The 12,600-nt window shown below is 39.9% G+C and overlaps 1 protein-coding gene across 1 annotated transcript in view; it reads right to left on the bottom strand.

Moving 5' to 3' along the window:
- LOC128544614 (voltage-dependent calcium channel gamma-2 subunit-like) overlaps positions 1–12,005 on the bottom strand; it is a 61,691-nt gene extending 49,686 nt beyond the window's left edge. The window contains exon 1 of the mRNA XM_053514841.1: positions 11,577–12,005. Coding sequence (XP_053370816.1) covers positions 11,577–11,787 — 211 coding nt within the window. The 5' untranslated portion in view covers positions 11,788–12,005. The remainder of the gene's footprint in view (positions 1–11,576) is intronic.
- Between the last annotated feature and the right edge of the window lie 595 nt (positions 12,006–12,600).

The following is a 12,600-nucleotide window of genomic DNA, read 5'->3' as shown; positions in this document are numbered from 1 at the left end:
TTGGGCTTTTGTTCTGTTCAACTGTGTTTTTAGCTTTGCAATGTTAGTCTGTACCAGAGGTGGGTAGAGTAGCCAAAAATTGTACTCAAGTACGTTTGATATACTGTACTTCAGAATAATATTACTCAAGTAGAAGTAAAAAGTAGTAATCTAAAATAGTCATCTCCGCTTTGACTGATTGTGTTTGACTTTGCTGTATTTTGCTTTACTGTATTTGACCATTTATCTTTACTATACTTGGCTTTACTGTGTTTTAACTGTTTTCTTTGTTTACTTTTAAAGTGTTTTGGTTGACTGTGTTTAACTCTTTAACATCAATGTGTTTAACTTTACGCTATATGTTTTTGTCCCTACATTGTTGTACTTTGTTCGAATTTACTGTTTGGCTTTACTGTGCTTTAATTTTATAATGTGTAACTTTAGTGTGGGGCTTCACTACAGTATGTGTAACTTTTCTGTGTTTGACTGTGTTTAACCTTTCTGCGTTTAGCTTTATGGTGTTTAAATTTAATATGTTGGACTTTGCTGTGTTTGGCTTCACTGTGTCGGCTGTACAAGTCTGTATTTGGCTTGCTGTGTTTTTTCTGTATTTGTAACTTCTCTGTATGTATCTTCTCTGTGTGTAACTTCTCTCTGTGTGACTTCTATGTGTGTGACTTCTCTACATGTGACTTCTGTGTTTAACTTCTCTGTGTTTGACTTCTCTGTATGTGACTTCTCTGTGTTTGACTTCTCTGTATGTGACTTCTCTGTGTTTGACTTCTCTGTGTTTGACTTCTCTGTGTATGACTTCTCTGTGTTTAACTTCTCTGTATGTGACTTCTCTGTGTTTGACTTCTCTGTGTTTGACTTCTCTGTGTATGACTTCTCTGTGTTTAACTTCTCTGTGTTTGACTTCTCTGTATGTGACTTCTCTGTGTTTGACTTCTCTGTGTTTGACTTCTCTGTGTATGACTTCTCTGTGTTTAACTTCTCTGTGTTTGACTTCTCTGTATGTGACTTCTCTGTGTTTGACTTCTCTGTGTTTGACTTCTCTGTGTATGACTTCTCTGTGTTTAACTTCTCTGTGTTTAACTTCTTTGTGTTTGACTTCTCTGTATATGACTTCTTTGTGTTTAACTTATCTGTGTGACTTCTCTGTTTGACTTCTCTACGTGTGACTTCTGTGTTTGACTTCTCTGTGTTTAACTTCTCTGTGTTTGACTTCTCTGTGTTTGACTTCTCTGTATGTATCTTCTCTGTGTGTTACTTCTCTCTGTGTGACTTCTATGTGTGTGACTTCTCTACATGTGACTTCTGTGTTTAACTTCTCTGTGTTTGACTTCTCTGTATGTGACTTCTCTGTGTTTGACTTCTCTGTATGTGACTTCTTTGTGTTTGACTTCTCTGTGTTTGACTTCTCTGTGTATGACTTCTCTGTGTTTAACTTCTCTGTGTTTAACTTCTCTGTGTTTGACTTCTTTGTGTTTGACTTCTCTGTATATGACTTCTTTGTGTTTAACTTATCTGTGTTTGACTTCTCTGTATGTGACTTCTCTGTGTTTGACTTCTCTGTATGTGACTTCTCTGTGTTTGACTTCTCTGTGTATGACTTCTCTGTGTTTAACTTCTCTGTGTTTAACTTCTCTGTGTTTGACTTCTTTGTGTTTGACTTCTCTGTATATGACTTCTTTGTGTTTAACTTATCTGTGTGACTTCTCTGTTTGACTTCTCTACGTGTGACTTCTGTGTTTGACTTCTCTGTGTTTAACTTCTCTGTGTTTGACTTCTCTGTGTTTGACTTCTCTGTATGTGGCGTCTTTGTGTGTAATTTCTCTGTGTGTGACTTCTCTATGTGTGACTTCTCTGTGTTTAACTTCTCTACGTGTGACTTCTGTGTTTAACATCTCTGTGTTTAACTTCCCTCTGTGTAACTTCTCTACGTGTGACTTCTCTGTGTTTAACTTGACTGTTTTTGGTTTTCCAGTTGTCAGGTTTTTCTCAGGGTTTCCCCCAGACTGTGTAAAATCTCCCAGTGTTCCCTCTTCCTCTGTTCTCTGTGATGTCTTCCTCATTCCTTATATGGCAATATATTTTATAATTTCTGTCTCTCTCCCTTTTGTTTCCCTGGATTTCACCAGCACTTGTTAAACAGCTTATGCCTTTGATTTAATGTAATACAGGATTTGGCGCAGGACTAAAAAAACCCTCTGTGAATTAAACTCGAGAACTTTCAGATACCCCATCGTGTGTGTGTGTGTCCATGTGTGTGTGTGTGTTTCTCTCTCAGTCAGACAGCGTGTCTGAGCCGCCCGGTGAGCATATCGACATGAACAGACACCTCAAGTAATTTTTCCCTCTTTCCTGTGTTTTTCTTTTTTTCTGTCCTTGCTGTCCCGTTTAAATTCACTAGATTTGGCTTTTTTGCACTGTATTTGCCGTGCTGTGTTTTTTCTTTTTGCTGTTAATGTGTTGAACTGCGCAGGTCTGTTTGTTGGAGCGTTTTCTTGTTTCGTATTCAGCCTGGTTGTGTTGGCTCACATGGTGATCAATTACATTTGGTGCAACCCCCGTTGTAGCAACAGTGTTGTAATAGCGAGTAATCCTAAATGCGGAGTCGGGACATTAGCTGGAGAAACATCAACGCGCTAATGCTTATCTAATCAGTCTATGTACATAATTCTCTAACGCCAAGCAGCATATGGGTACGATTATTCATCTGCAACACACACGAAAACAAACACAGACACCCAAGCAGATGCACTTTGTACAAGCTCTTTTAAAAGGCTTTGTTTTTGAAGGCAGAGGAGTTAGATTCCTAATTTATTTAACTACAAAAACTACATTTGTCACTTTATGCACATTTAAAAAGCACTTCTTCACTTTCGTTTGCGTGCACTCAGAAACACAACAGACATGCGTGTAGGTAATACACAACACAGACATGAGACGAATTTGGAAATGAAATACTGAAATTCAGAGGAAGCCGTCATTAGCTAAGCATGCATATGCTAGTTTGCGAGTAAAAAGGTGTGTGAGTTTAAAACTACTAGGTGGGAAACAATGCACAATTAGTCAGACATTAGCGTTTTTACACCTCGGTTCGTCAGCCACGTATCGCAACCCGAGACATATGGATGCACACGGCACTGAAAATCTGTTCGATTGTAACCAGCAAAGTGTGCGAGAGTGCGACTTGCTTGGCTCGGAGCGCCGGTGGATAAATAGGGAATAAAAGGGACTTTGTCCAGAGGAGAAAAGGAAATTAGGTACATAAATGAGCCACTTTCTCAGCTTTAGCCACACATCTCCATTGTGAGAATAATGAAGATTAATAAAGCAGATTAGCTGCAGTCGCTACACCTGCATCCGAACCGCTCAGATGAGACGCAGCCCAGTAACTAGACATCCATCACGCCAAGTTAGGTGTGTATGAAAAAGAAAATCGTGTGCTTGCTGTCGTTGTGTAGAGTTATAGCTATCCTATGTTACACCTATTTAGATTTAGGAAAATAATGATCTCCAATAGGGCAGATACCTCATCTTTATCCGGGTTTAAAGAACACACACTTCAAGAAAACGCTTAGCAAGATATTTTGTTTTAGTGTAATACAGTGACATCCTAGTACACGAATGCCCCACCTTAAGAATTTTCGCCTTAGGAACTAAAATTTTGCAAGCAATTTGCCTCGGGATATGAAGCATTTTCGGCACACGTGTGAATGAACGAAGCTGAACTCGACTAAGAGCTCGTACGTCAGTTTTTGGCTGTTTTGTGCAAGATTTAGTGAAGACGTAGCACCACGGGTCCCAAAAATGTTATCAAGGACGGTAGCAAGAAGAAAAGGGAGACGCTTTTAGTTAGATTTTTACAGCAGCCGGTGCCATAGGTAAGTTCAAGGTAATTTAAGTGAGATTTAATTTCTTTTCTATTAATTTCATATTTACATCATTTACATGTAACTTCTAAATGTTTTTATATGCAAAAATATGATTATAAGGCTGGAAATTAGTAATATTTGTAATATTTTCAGGTGTCTGGAACAGATCATCTGCATTTACATTATTTTCTATGAGAAAATGCGTTTTGCAGTACAACATTTCAAAAACATCACTCAAATGAGGATGGGTTCCCTGTTGAGTCTGGTTCCTCTCAAGGTTTCTTCCTATTGCCATCTCAGGGAGTTTTTCCTTCATCACCGTTGCCCTTGGCTCGCTCATCAGGGAAGATCTGATCATTTCATTTTAATTCATACAAATTTACATTTCATATAAACTTCCATAATTTCTGTTAATTGCGTAAAGCTGCTTTGCGACAATGACAATAGTTAAAAGTGATTTAAAATGTTCGAATTAAATGTTTGACATTATTTCATGGAATTTATTAACTTTTTTGACATATTCCACGTAAATATTTTGCATAGTTTTATGGCTTAACTATGACTTGTGCAAAATTAATGTAAAACAAACTGTAGATGTTTCTCCTTCTGAAAGACTTAGGGATAATTTTGAAAAAAGTTGGTGAATAAATTTCCCCCCAAAATGATAAATCTTTCAACGTGAAACATTCCAGTGTCTCGACATTAATACAAAAAAGTATAAAAAAAACTTTCTAAATATATTATTTGACTATTTTTAGATTTCAGAATTGCAAATGTCTAATGTGTTCTAAATGACAAAATTATTTTTGTACGGAATGTACAGAGGCATGCTGGTGTAAAAAAAAAAAAATCAGAGACATTAGTTCCGAAGTCCATTATTCTTTCTGTAACAGGGAAATTTGTTTACAATTAAATTTTTTTAGAGCTTTACCTCTGACCAGGACAAATCCTATACCTGTAAAAGTAGAAGTTCCCTAGGGCAGTATAACTCAAGTAATATAATTTACATTTGTAATTGCACAGAAGTACTCACCTTCAAATTTATTAAAGAATTTAAAGTACGAGCCTTGTACTGACTCACATTATCCTTTCTCTCTCTCTCTCTCTCCCTCTGCTTCCTGATTGTGAACTGTTCTTGTTGCTGTCTATGGTCAGCGCCGCCTATGTGACGTTATTAGACACGTCTAGACACTAGAGACTCCTTCCATAAACATCTTCACTGTCTCAATACTGGAAATAGACACAGTTGTTTCATTAATATGTGTTATTTATTATTAGTTATAATCTGTCAGTGTATTAATTACGTGTTTCCGTTCTCGTCGTCATGTTGCTCACTGATGCGCTCTCTACATGTTCTTTCCAATCTGTTAATTCTAATGTCGGGCCGCTTTGGTTAAACAATCGATAAGATGAACCGCGAACGGAATCTCACAGGCAGAGCTGGACATGTCTTGAAGATCTTCAGAGAGGATAGACAGTATAAAAACAAGTGAGAAATAAATGAGTTCCACTGGGAGTGATGGGTGGCGCTGTCACACCTTTTCATTCGAAAACATGGCGGATATTTGTTCTCCTAAACCAATCAGTGACACCTGGCATACTGCTACATGCCTGGTGTGTTCCATTTACAGATAATAAAATGTGATTGAGAAGAAGAAGCATCTGACACTATACACCACACTGGTGCAATACTGATTTTACCCTGGTTATCATTTTCTGTTTTATAAAGCAATATAACTGGTCAGAACTCCTGGCCAAGAACACACAGGAAAACAAACATTTCTGCAGGTTTAACCCTTTAACATTCTGCACAACTTTTTGGTAGAGCAAAAACGTATATAAAAAAGATAAAAAACTTTATCTTATTAAAAAAAAAAAACTTGAGCCATCTGATTAAGCAATTTCCCTCTGGGATTAATAAAGTTCTTTGACTTTCGAATGAATCTTGAATCTAAATCAGTCATTTTTTTCAATTGCTTTAAAGGACACAACAAGAAACGGAGTGGATGTAACAACCAGAAACATCTGCACCAACACACGATACGGTAACAATTTTACATGTTTTTCTTTTTGTATGTGTATTGATACTTTTACCATAAAGCAGCATCTCAACCGTTTGGTAGAGGTCTATACAGGGGTCTAAAGAGCAACAGAACGAAAAACAAACAGTGATTATTGCCCCTAAAGAAACAGAAAAAGGTTTTGTCGGTTGCATTTTCATTTATGAGGATGTTAAAGAGTTAAACAAACTACAGTAAATACATAAGTATACGGCATAAACACATAAACAAAGCAAACAAACAAACTGTTGAAGTAATAACTTTTTATTTACTATTACCATTAATATTTGCAAAGTGTTAGACCTCTCACATTATGTCCAAATTTAGTCCTGACTTCATGTGAGACAGGTGAGTAGGGGGCGGGGCTTCCAGGCAACTGTGGTTATTATTGAAGAGTTCAAAACATCTTTGGATCTTATTACAGATTTATATTTATAACTCATACTAGTATTCTTGATTGTAGAATTACAGAGTCAAATGTGTAAAAGTCTGGTAATAAAATAGTCGAATAAAAAATAATTGTTATAATGCACAAGCCTGTATACTTTATAAACTGTACATACTGTATTTTCCCAGGACTTTATATTTTGTAGAATAGATTTTCTTCAGGTGAGGAATTTCCCTTCGAACATGTGATAAGCTGTGTGATATAAGCGTTTCCTTCTGTAGCTAGCTCGCACGGCCAGATCTCACTACACTGTGGCTCCCAGTGTAACCATGGCAACATGGCAAAAAAAAAAACTAAAGATAAGACCGCCTACTTGGGACAAACATAGAGTGATACAGTATGAGCTATGCACGACGACAAATCGCTGCATGAGAGTGATACTCGCTTATGTAATTTGAGTTGAATGATAATAATTCTATGTTTATTACATTATATTATATTATATAATTACGTGATTGACATTCTGAAAAAAAAATGGAAAAGCAGTTCCATTCTCTTTCGGCTCATCTATCAGTGCTGAACAAAAGACACAAAAAAAACAGAATTTTAATAATTTGCAATATAGAATAATTTTTATTAGCCTTTCATCTAAACGTAGCCACGCCCACTTCTCCTTCTTGCTCTTACCCTGAGCATGCATGTTTTTTCCAAGTTTTTTTTTTTTTTTAAATTGCAAAAAAAAAAAAAAAAAAACCATAATGGACGTGTTTGTCTTCCAGCATGAATAAACATCCTCTCCCGCTTACAAGGACGCGTGTCAGCGCTTGATTGAGAGTCCCCAATCTGTGCTTTCAACAGTTTCTGAGCTGCGAGCCAGAAATCATTCACGTGGAATGACAACGCGCGACCCGATTAAAATCCCGTGCTTCAGGTGAACATGGAACATAGTTTTAAATATAATATCGACCTCCTATGATAATAAATTGTTGCGGTGATTATATAATGAAAGTTTATTATACTGCATCTAGTTAAGGTATGACTATACGGTGTATCTGTCAGGAGATTTATCCCTCTCTCTCTCTCACACACACACACATACACAGGCATACAGTGTAGAAATGATAAGCACACTTTCAGACGAACGTGTGTTTATGGTGGCACATCGGTTGCTCTGTGATCTTTTCATCAAACACACAATCATGCAGGAGCTGATCTGATGTAAATGTTTGCAGCGCCGTTAATTTCACTGCAGTCTTGCAGCTCTGGTCCCGATCGGGGCCGGACCGCTCCGGGGAAAGATTACGCTAACACACTCGCTGTAAATCTGCTTCACCTCCAGCAGCTCACCGTCTGAGCCGGGCTCAGTGATTTACAACTCGCTCGCTTCAGGGAGCTCTGAGGAACTCGCACATGACCGATGAGCTGCAGGAGGGTCTAATTACGGGTGAGCGATATGATACGGCGGAAAAAAATAAACACTACGATACTTTACAACTATTTCACAGATACAATACAGTACAAGTCTGGGGAAGAACACATTTATGTGTGTGTGTGTGTGTGCACGGGTCAAATGCATCTTCAAGAGAATATTGATCGAACTCTGCTAATCCTCCTGCTGTAACTGAGTGATAAATATTTTTAGAAACTTTGAATATCAGAGGAGTGTCCCAAACCTTCCAGATGGCGGTAATGAAACGTTTGCTCCTGCTGCACTACTAAACTTCGCCTTGAACACCGCGTCCTTTAAGCCTCCGTCTGACAGATGGACAGCAAAACTTGAGCAGATGTTCAGGACGCGCTCGCAGACGTGGCCAAAGTCAACAACTGTACATCATCGGTGATGTAAGTAATAACTAATATACAGTATACAGCAGAAGGCACTGTTTTTTTGCGGTCAAGTGTAAAGGATGACACCGAGCAGATGTAGTTTATGAATATCATCCAATTACACAACAAACAATGACTTCTTAGTGCGTAAATATAGTTAAACATTTTATATACGGTGTATAATCACCAGCCACTTCATGAGGTACACCTGGTCTACTGCATATTGACGCAAATATCTAATCAGCCAATCACCTGGCAGTAACTCAATTCGCTTAAGACGATCTGCTGAAGTTCTAACCGAGCATCAGAATGATGAAGGAAGGTGATTGGTGCCGGACGAACTGGTCCGAGTCTTTCAAAAACTGCTGACTTGTTGGGATTTTCACACACGACCATCTCTATGGTTTATCGAGAATGGCATGAAAAGAAGTAAATCTCCAGTGGGGTCAGTTCTCTCTTACTCTCACCCACTCACTCGTTGTCTGTACCGTTTAATCCTGTATTCAGAGTCGCGGGGGACCTGGAGCCTGTCCCAGGAGACTTATCCCAGGGCACGAGGCAGGGTACACCCTGGATAGGGTGCCAATCCATTGCAGGGCACACACATACACTCACACACCCATTCACACCCTATGGGCAATTTGGGAACACCAATGAGCCTAATCTGCATGTATTTGTTGGAGGAAACCGGAGTACCTGGAGGAAACCCACCAAGCACGGGGAGAACATGCAAACTCCATGCACACAGAGCCGTGAATCGAACCTGGCCCGGGAATTGAGCCCAGACCCTGTAGGTACAAGGCGACAGTGCTAACCACTAAGCCACCGTGCCGGAGGGCAGTTCTCTGGGTGAAAATGCCTTGTTGATGCCAGTTGAGTTCAGAGGAGAACAGCCAGACTGGTTCGGGGTAATAGTAAGGCAGCAGTAACTCAAATAGCATCCCGTCTCTCGTCTCTGAACGCACCACACATCTAACGTTAAAGCAGATGTTCTACAGCAGCAGGAGAGCACGCAGGGTGCCGCTCCTGTCAAGTAAGAACAGGAAACTGAGGCTACAGTTGTCGCCTGGTCTCCATTCTGCCTTGTTTGAGTGGTGCAGGCTGGTGGTGGTGGTGGTGGTGGTGGTGGTGTAATGGTGTGAGGAGATTGTCTTGGCACACTTCGGGCCCCTTAGTACCCACTAAAGGTGCTTTTCTACCTGAGTATTGTTGCTGACTGTGTCCATTCCCTTATGATCACAGGATGACGCCACGTCACTACGCTAGAGTCATCTCAAACTGGTTTCTTGATGGTGACAATGAGTTCACTGGACTCCAGAGTCACCAGGTCTCAGTCCAATAGAGCACGTTTGAGATTGAGAGTTTCGCATCATGGAGCGACTGCGTGATGCTTCTGCGACCAATATGATGGACCAAATTCCTTTTCTGTTGAATAAATATCATGAGGAATTGAGGCAGTTTTGAAGGTAAAAGTGGGTCCAACCCAGTACTAGCAAGATGTACCTAATGAAGTGGACGGTGCGTGTATATCAAACACATATGAATTAATTAGTTATTGTAAGATTACAACAAACCAGGTATATCATTTTAAACAAATTTCTGAGCATTATAACATTATTTTTAGCTTATTTAAAACTTGAAATATACTTTTTTAAGGGCAGATACTTTTCTTAAAATAAAGCAATATCATCTGCCAATAAAACATCATTTAAAGCTTGAAATGAGAAGTTGTTTGGAGGTAAGGGTAATAAACTTGTGCTTGCTTTAGTGGAATCTTACAAAAGAAAAAGTGAAAATTTTATAATCCATTATGGTTAAATCTAACCCCCAAAACTAAATCCACAAATAAATCCAACTATGCATACTAAACCACTAAACAGTACGCTCTAATCGATACCATATTTATATGGTTAAGATCCTAATATCATTTTAGTCGTAACAAAATGAAAAGAAATAAGAGTTACTTCCAACATTAAAGACTTGTTATAAAACTTAACAGGGAGTTGAATGTGTGACAGCTCGGGTCTGTCAGCTCTGATCGTGTGTGTGAGAAGTTCAGGACTGTTTGGTGATCATGACGCTCCAACGCACCTCTAATTGCCACACACACACACACACACACACACACACACACAACTCTCCGACCCAGATGATCTGCTTTAATCTGAACTGTTATAAACTTGTCTTGTTTGAAGTGTCACTGCTTCTGAAGAATCAGTCTGACAGACGCTTCTGATTTAGAGTGTGCACAAACACACACACACACACACACACACACACACACACTTTTTCACATTCTAATAAAGTTCTTAAATTCTTACAGGCACATTTTCGAGATACTGTTTGAGTTAATGGATCACTCCATTTCATAACAAAAAAGAGTTATCCTGTTTAATATATATACACTTACCGTCCATTTTAATAGGAACACCTGTACACCTGCTCATTTAGCCAGTCATTTGGTACCAGCACAATGCCTGAAATAGTGCAGATTATTATAGATGAAGAGCTTCTGGTAATTTTTAACATCCAACATGAAAATGGGGGGAAACGTGTGTCCTGTGTCACTTTAACCGGGGTATTGTTATTAGTTCCAGATGGGCTGGTTAGAATATTACAGAAACTGATCTCCTGGGATGAGTTTATACAGAAGGGTGCAAAGTGACGCCATGCAAAGACCATAGCAGAACCAGGAATCTGAAAGGCAAAGACTCACCCAAACTGGACACGGGGTCTTTTATGAGTCCAGTTTGGGTCAGCCTGCGCCCATGATCCTGTGTCCTGTATGGTAGCGACATCCATGATCCGGGTTAAAGTCTCAGAAGTTACAATTCCTCCAAATTGTAGTGTTTCCTGTGAACATATTGTAACTGAAGCTCCTGACCTGTATCTGCACAGGTGTATGCATTGCCCTGTTGCCACATGACGACTACATAGATGAGCAGATGTGCAGATGTTTCTATTAAAATGGACGGCAATAGTTTTAAATGTGTTATTCGGTCTGGCGTGATTTGTCCTGTATAATCCATGTATACAGCTTGTCAGAGGATTTAGGGAAATTAGGGCTGTAGTTTGGCTTTGGAGTTCTGCTCAGACGTTTTGAGGTCAGGGGTATTAGGGTGAAGACGGGGAGATGATAACGTGTAAAGTGGGAATAAAAAGGTGATGTGAAAGGTGAGTTTCCAGGTATGGTGTCTCTCGTTAGCTCTTATTTCAAACTCGATACAACATCATGACTCCATCTTTTGTACAGATAGAAAAGAGATGTACTTATATCCATGGCATTACATGACATAACAGATATATAGATCAGTCTGTAATCAAGAACATGAAGAAATGAGATGAATCTGACATATAAAAACAGAAAAAGCCTTAAGATCTATTGGAAATGTGATGGACACAAAAAACAAACAAACAACAAAGACAAGGCAAGCCCCTTACCCTCCAAGCAGCATGTCCTCCACAGGCCCGAGTGGGTCATGACCTCCTCGTTCTTCTTGCTGGTCTCGTTCTCATTGGTCGACTTGATCTTGCAGACCCCACGCGAGTACAGCCAGTAGTCTGTGCCCACGGCGATCGTCATGAGGCTGAACGCGGCGAACGCGCCCACCGTGCTCAGCAGCATCTGCACGCCGCGGTCAAACGTGCCCATGCTGCTACATTGCACGACGGGGGGACCCCCTGTCCTCTTCACGTACAGAAAGTAAATATTGGAGAACGGAGGGGAGCGGACCGAATGAAAAAAACGGGACAGGTTGGAGCGGAAGGAGGGGGAAGGAGGCGGACGCACCGGGAACCTTATGGTTGCGTTTGTACGATTACTGATTAAGGAAGAAATCTGGACAAGCCTCTCCGGGCTGGTGCTCTGCTCCTCTTTCTACACCAGAAGCAGCTCAGATAGACAGCAGCGTGCCTTTAATCAAACACGACATCTACTGTATCATCAAAACTGCTTACAGGGACTTTAATGATGTGATGATATGATGAGGATGATCTGAAATCTGCATGTGCTGCGATACCTGTGTGTGTGTGTGTGTGTGTGTGTGTGTGTGAGCCCGTCTCGTTCTCTGTGATGTGTTATAGATGTTAAACACTGCGCTCCGCAGGAACGAAACGCTGGTGTGAAATCGGGGGGGTGGATGGAGGAGGGAGGCTTAAATAACGGAGAGACGCTTCGCCCTCGCTGGGTTTATATCTACCTTCTTTAAATGCAATGAATATCACAACAAGTGTGGAGCTCTCTCTCTCTCTCACTCTATCTCACACACACACACACATATATATGCATGCATACACACACACACACACACACACACTTTGCTCCAGTATTAAGCTGAATGAGGAAGGAAAGAAAGCTTAAATGAATCTAGAGGAGGTGTATAGATATGGAGATAAATAAATAAATAATTTGTTTGTTTGTTTGTTTTTTTAAAAAAAAAGGAAGCACATGCACGAGGGAGATCAA

This window comes from Clarias gariepinus, chromosome 16 (genome assembly GCF_024256425.1).
Source record: "Clarias gariepinus isolate MV-2021 ecotype Netherlands chromosome 16, CGAR_prim_01v2, whole genome shotgun sequence".
Lineage (NCBI taxonomy): Eukaryota > Metazoa > Chordata > Actinopteri > Siluriformes > Clariidae > Clarias > Clarias gariepinus.
The sequence above is the reverse complement of the archived record's forward strand: the minus strand, read 5'-3'. Positions and strand labels throughout refer to the sequence as shown.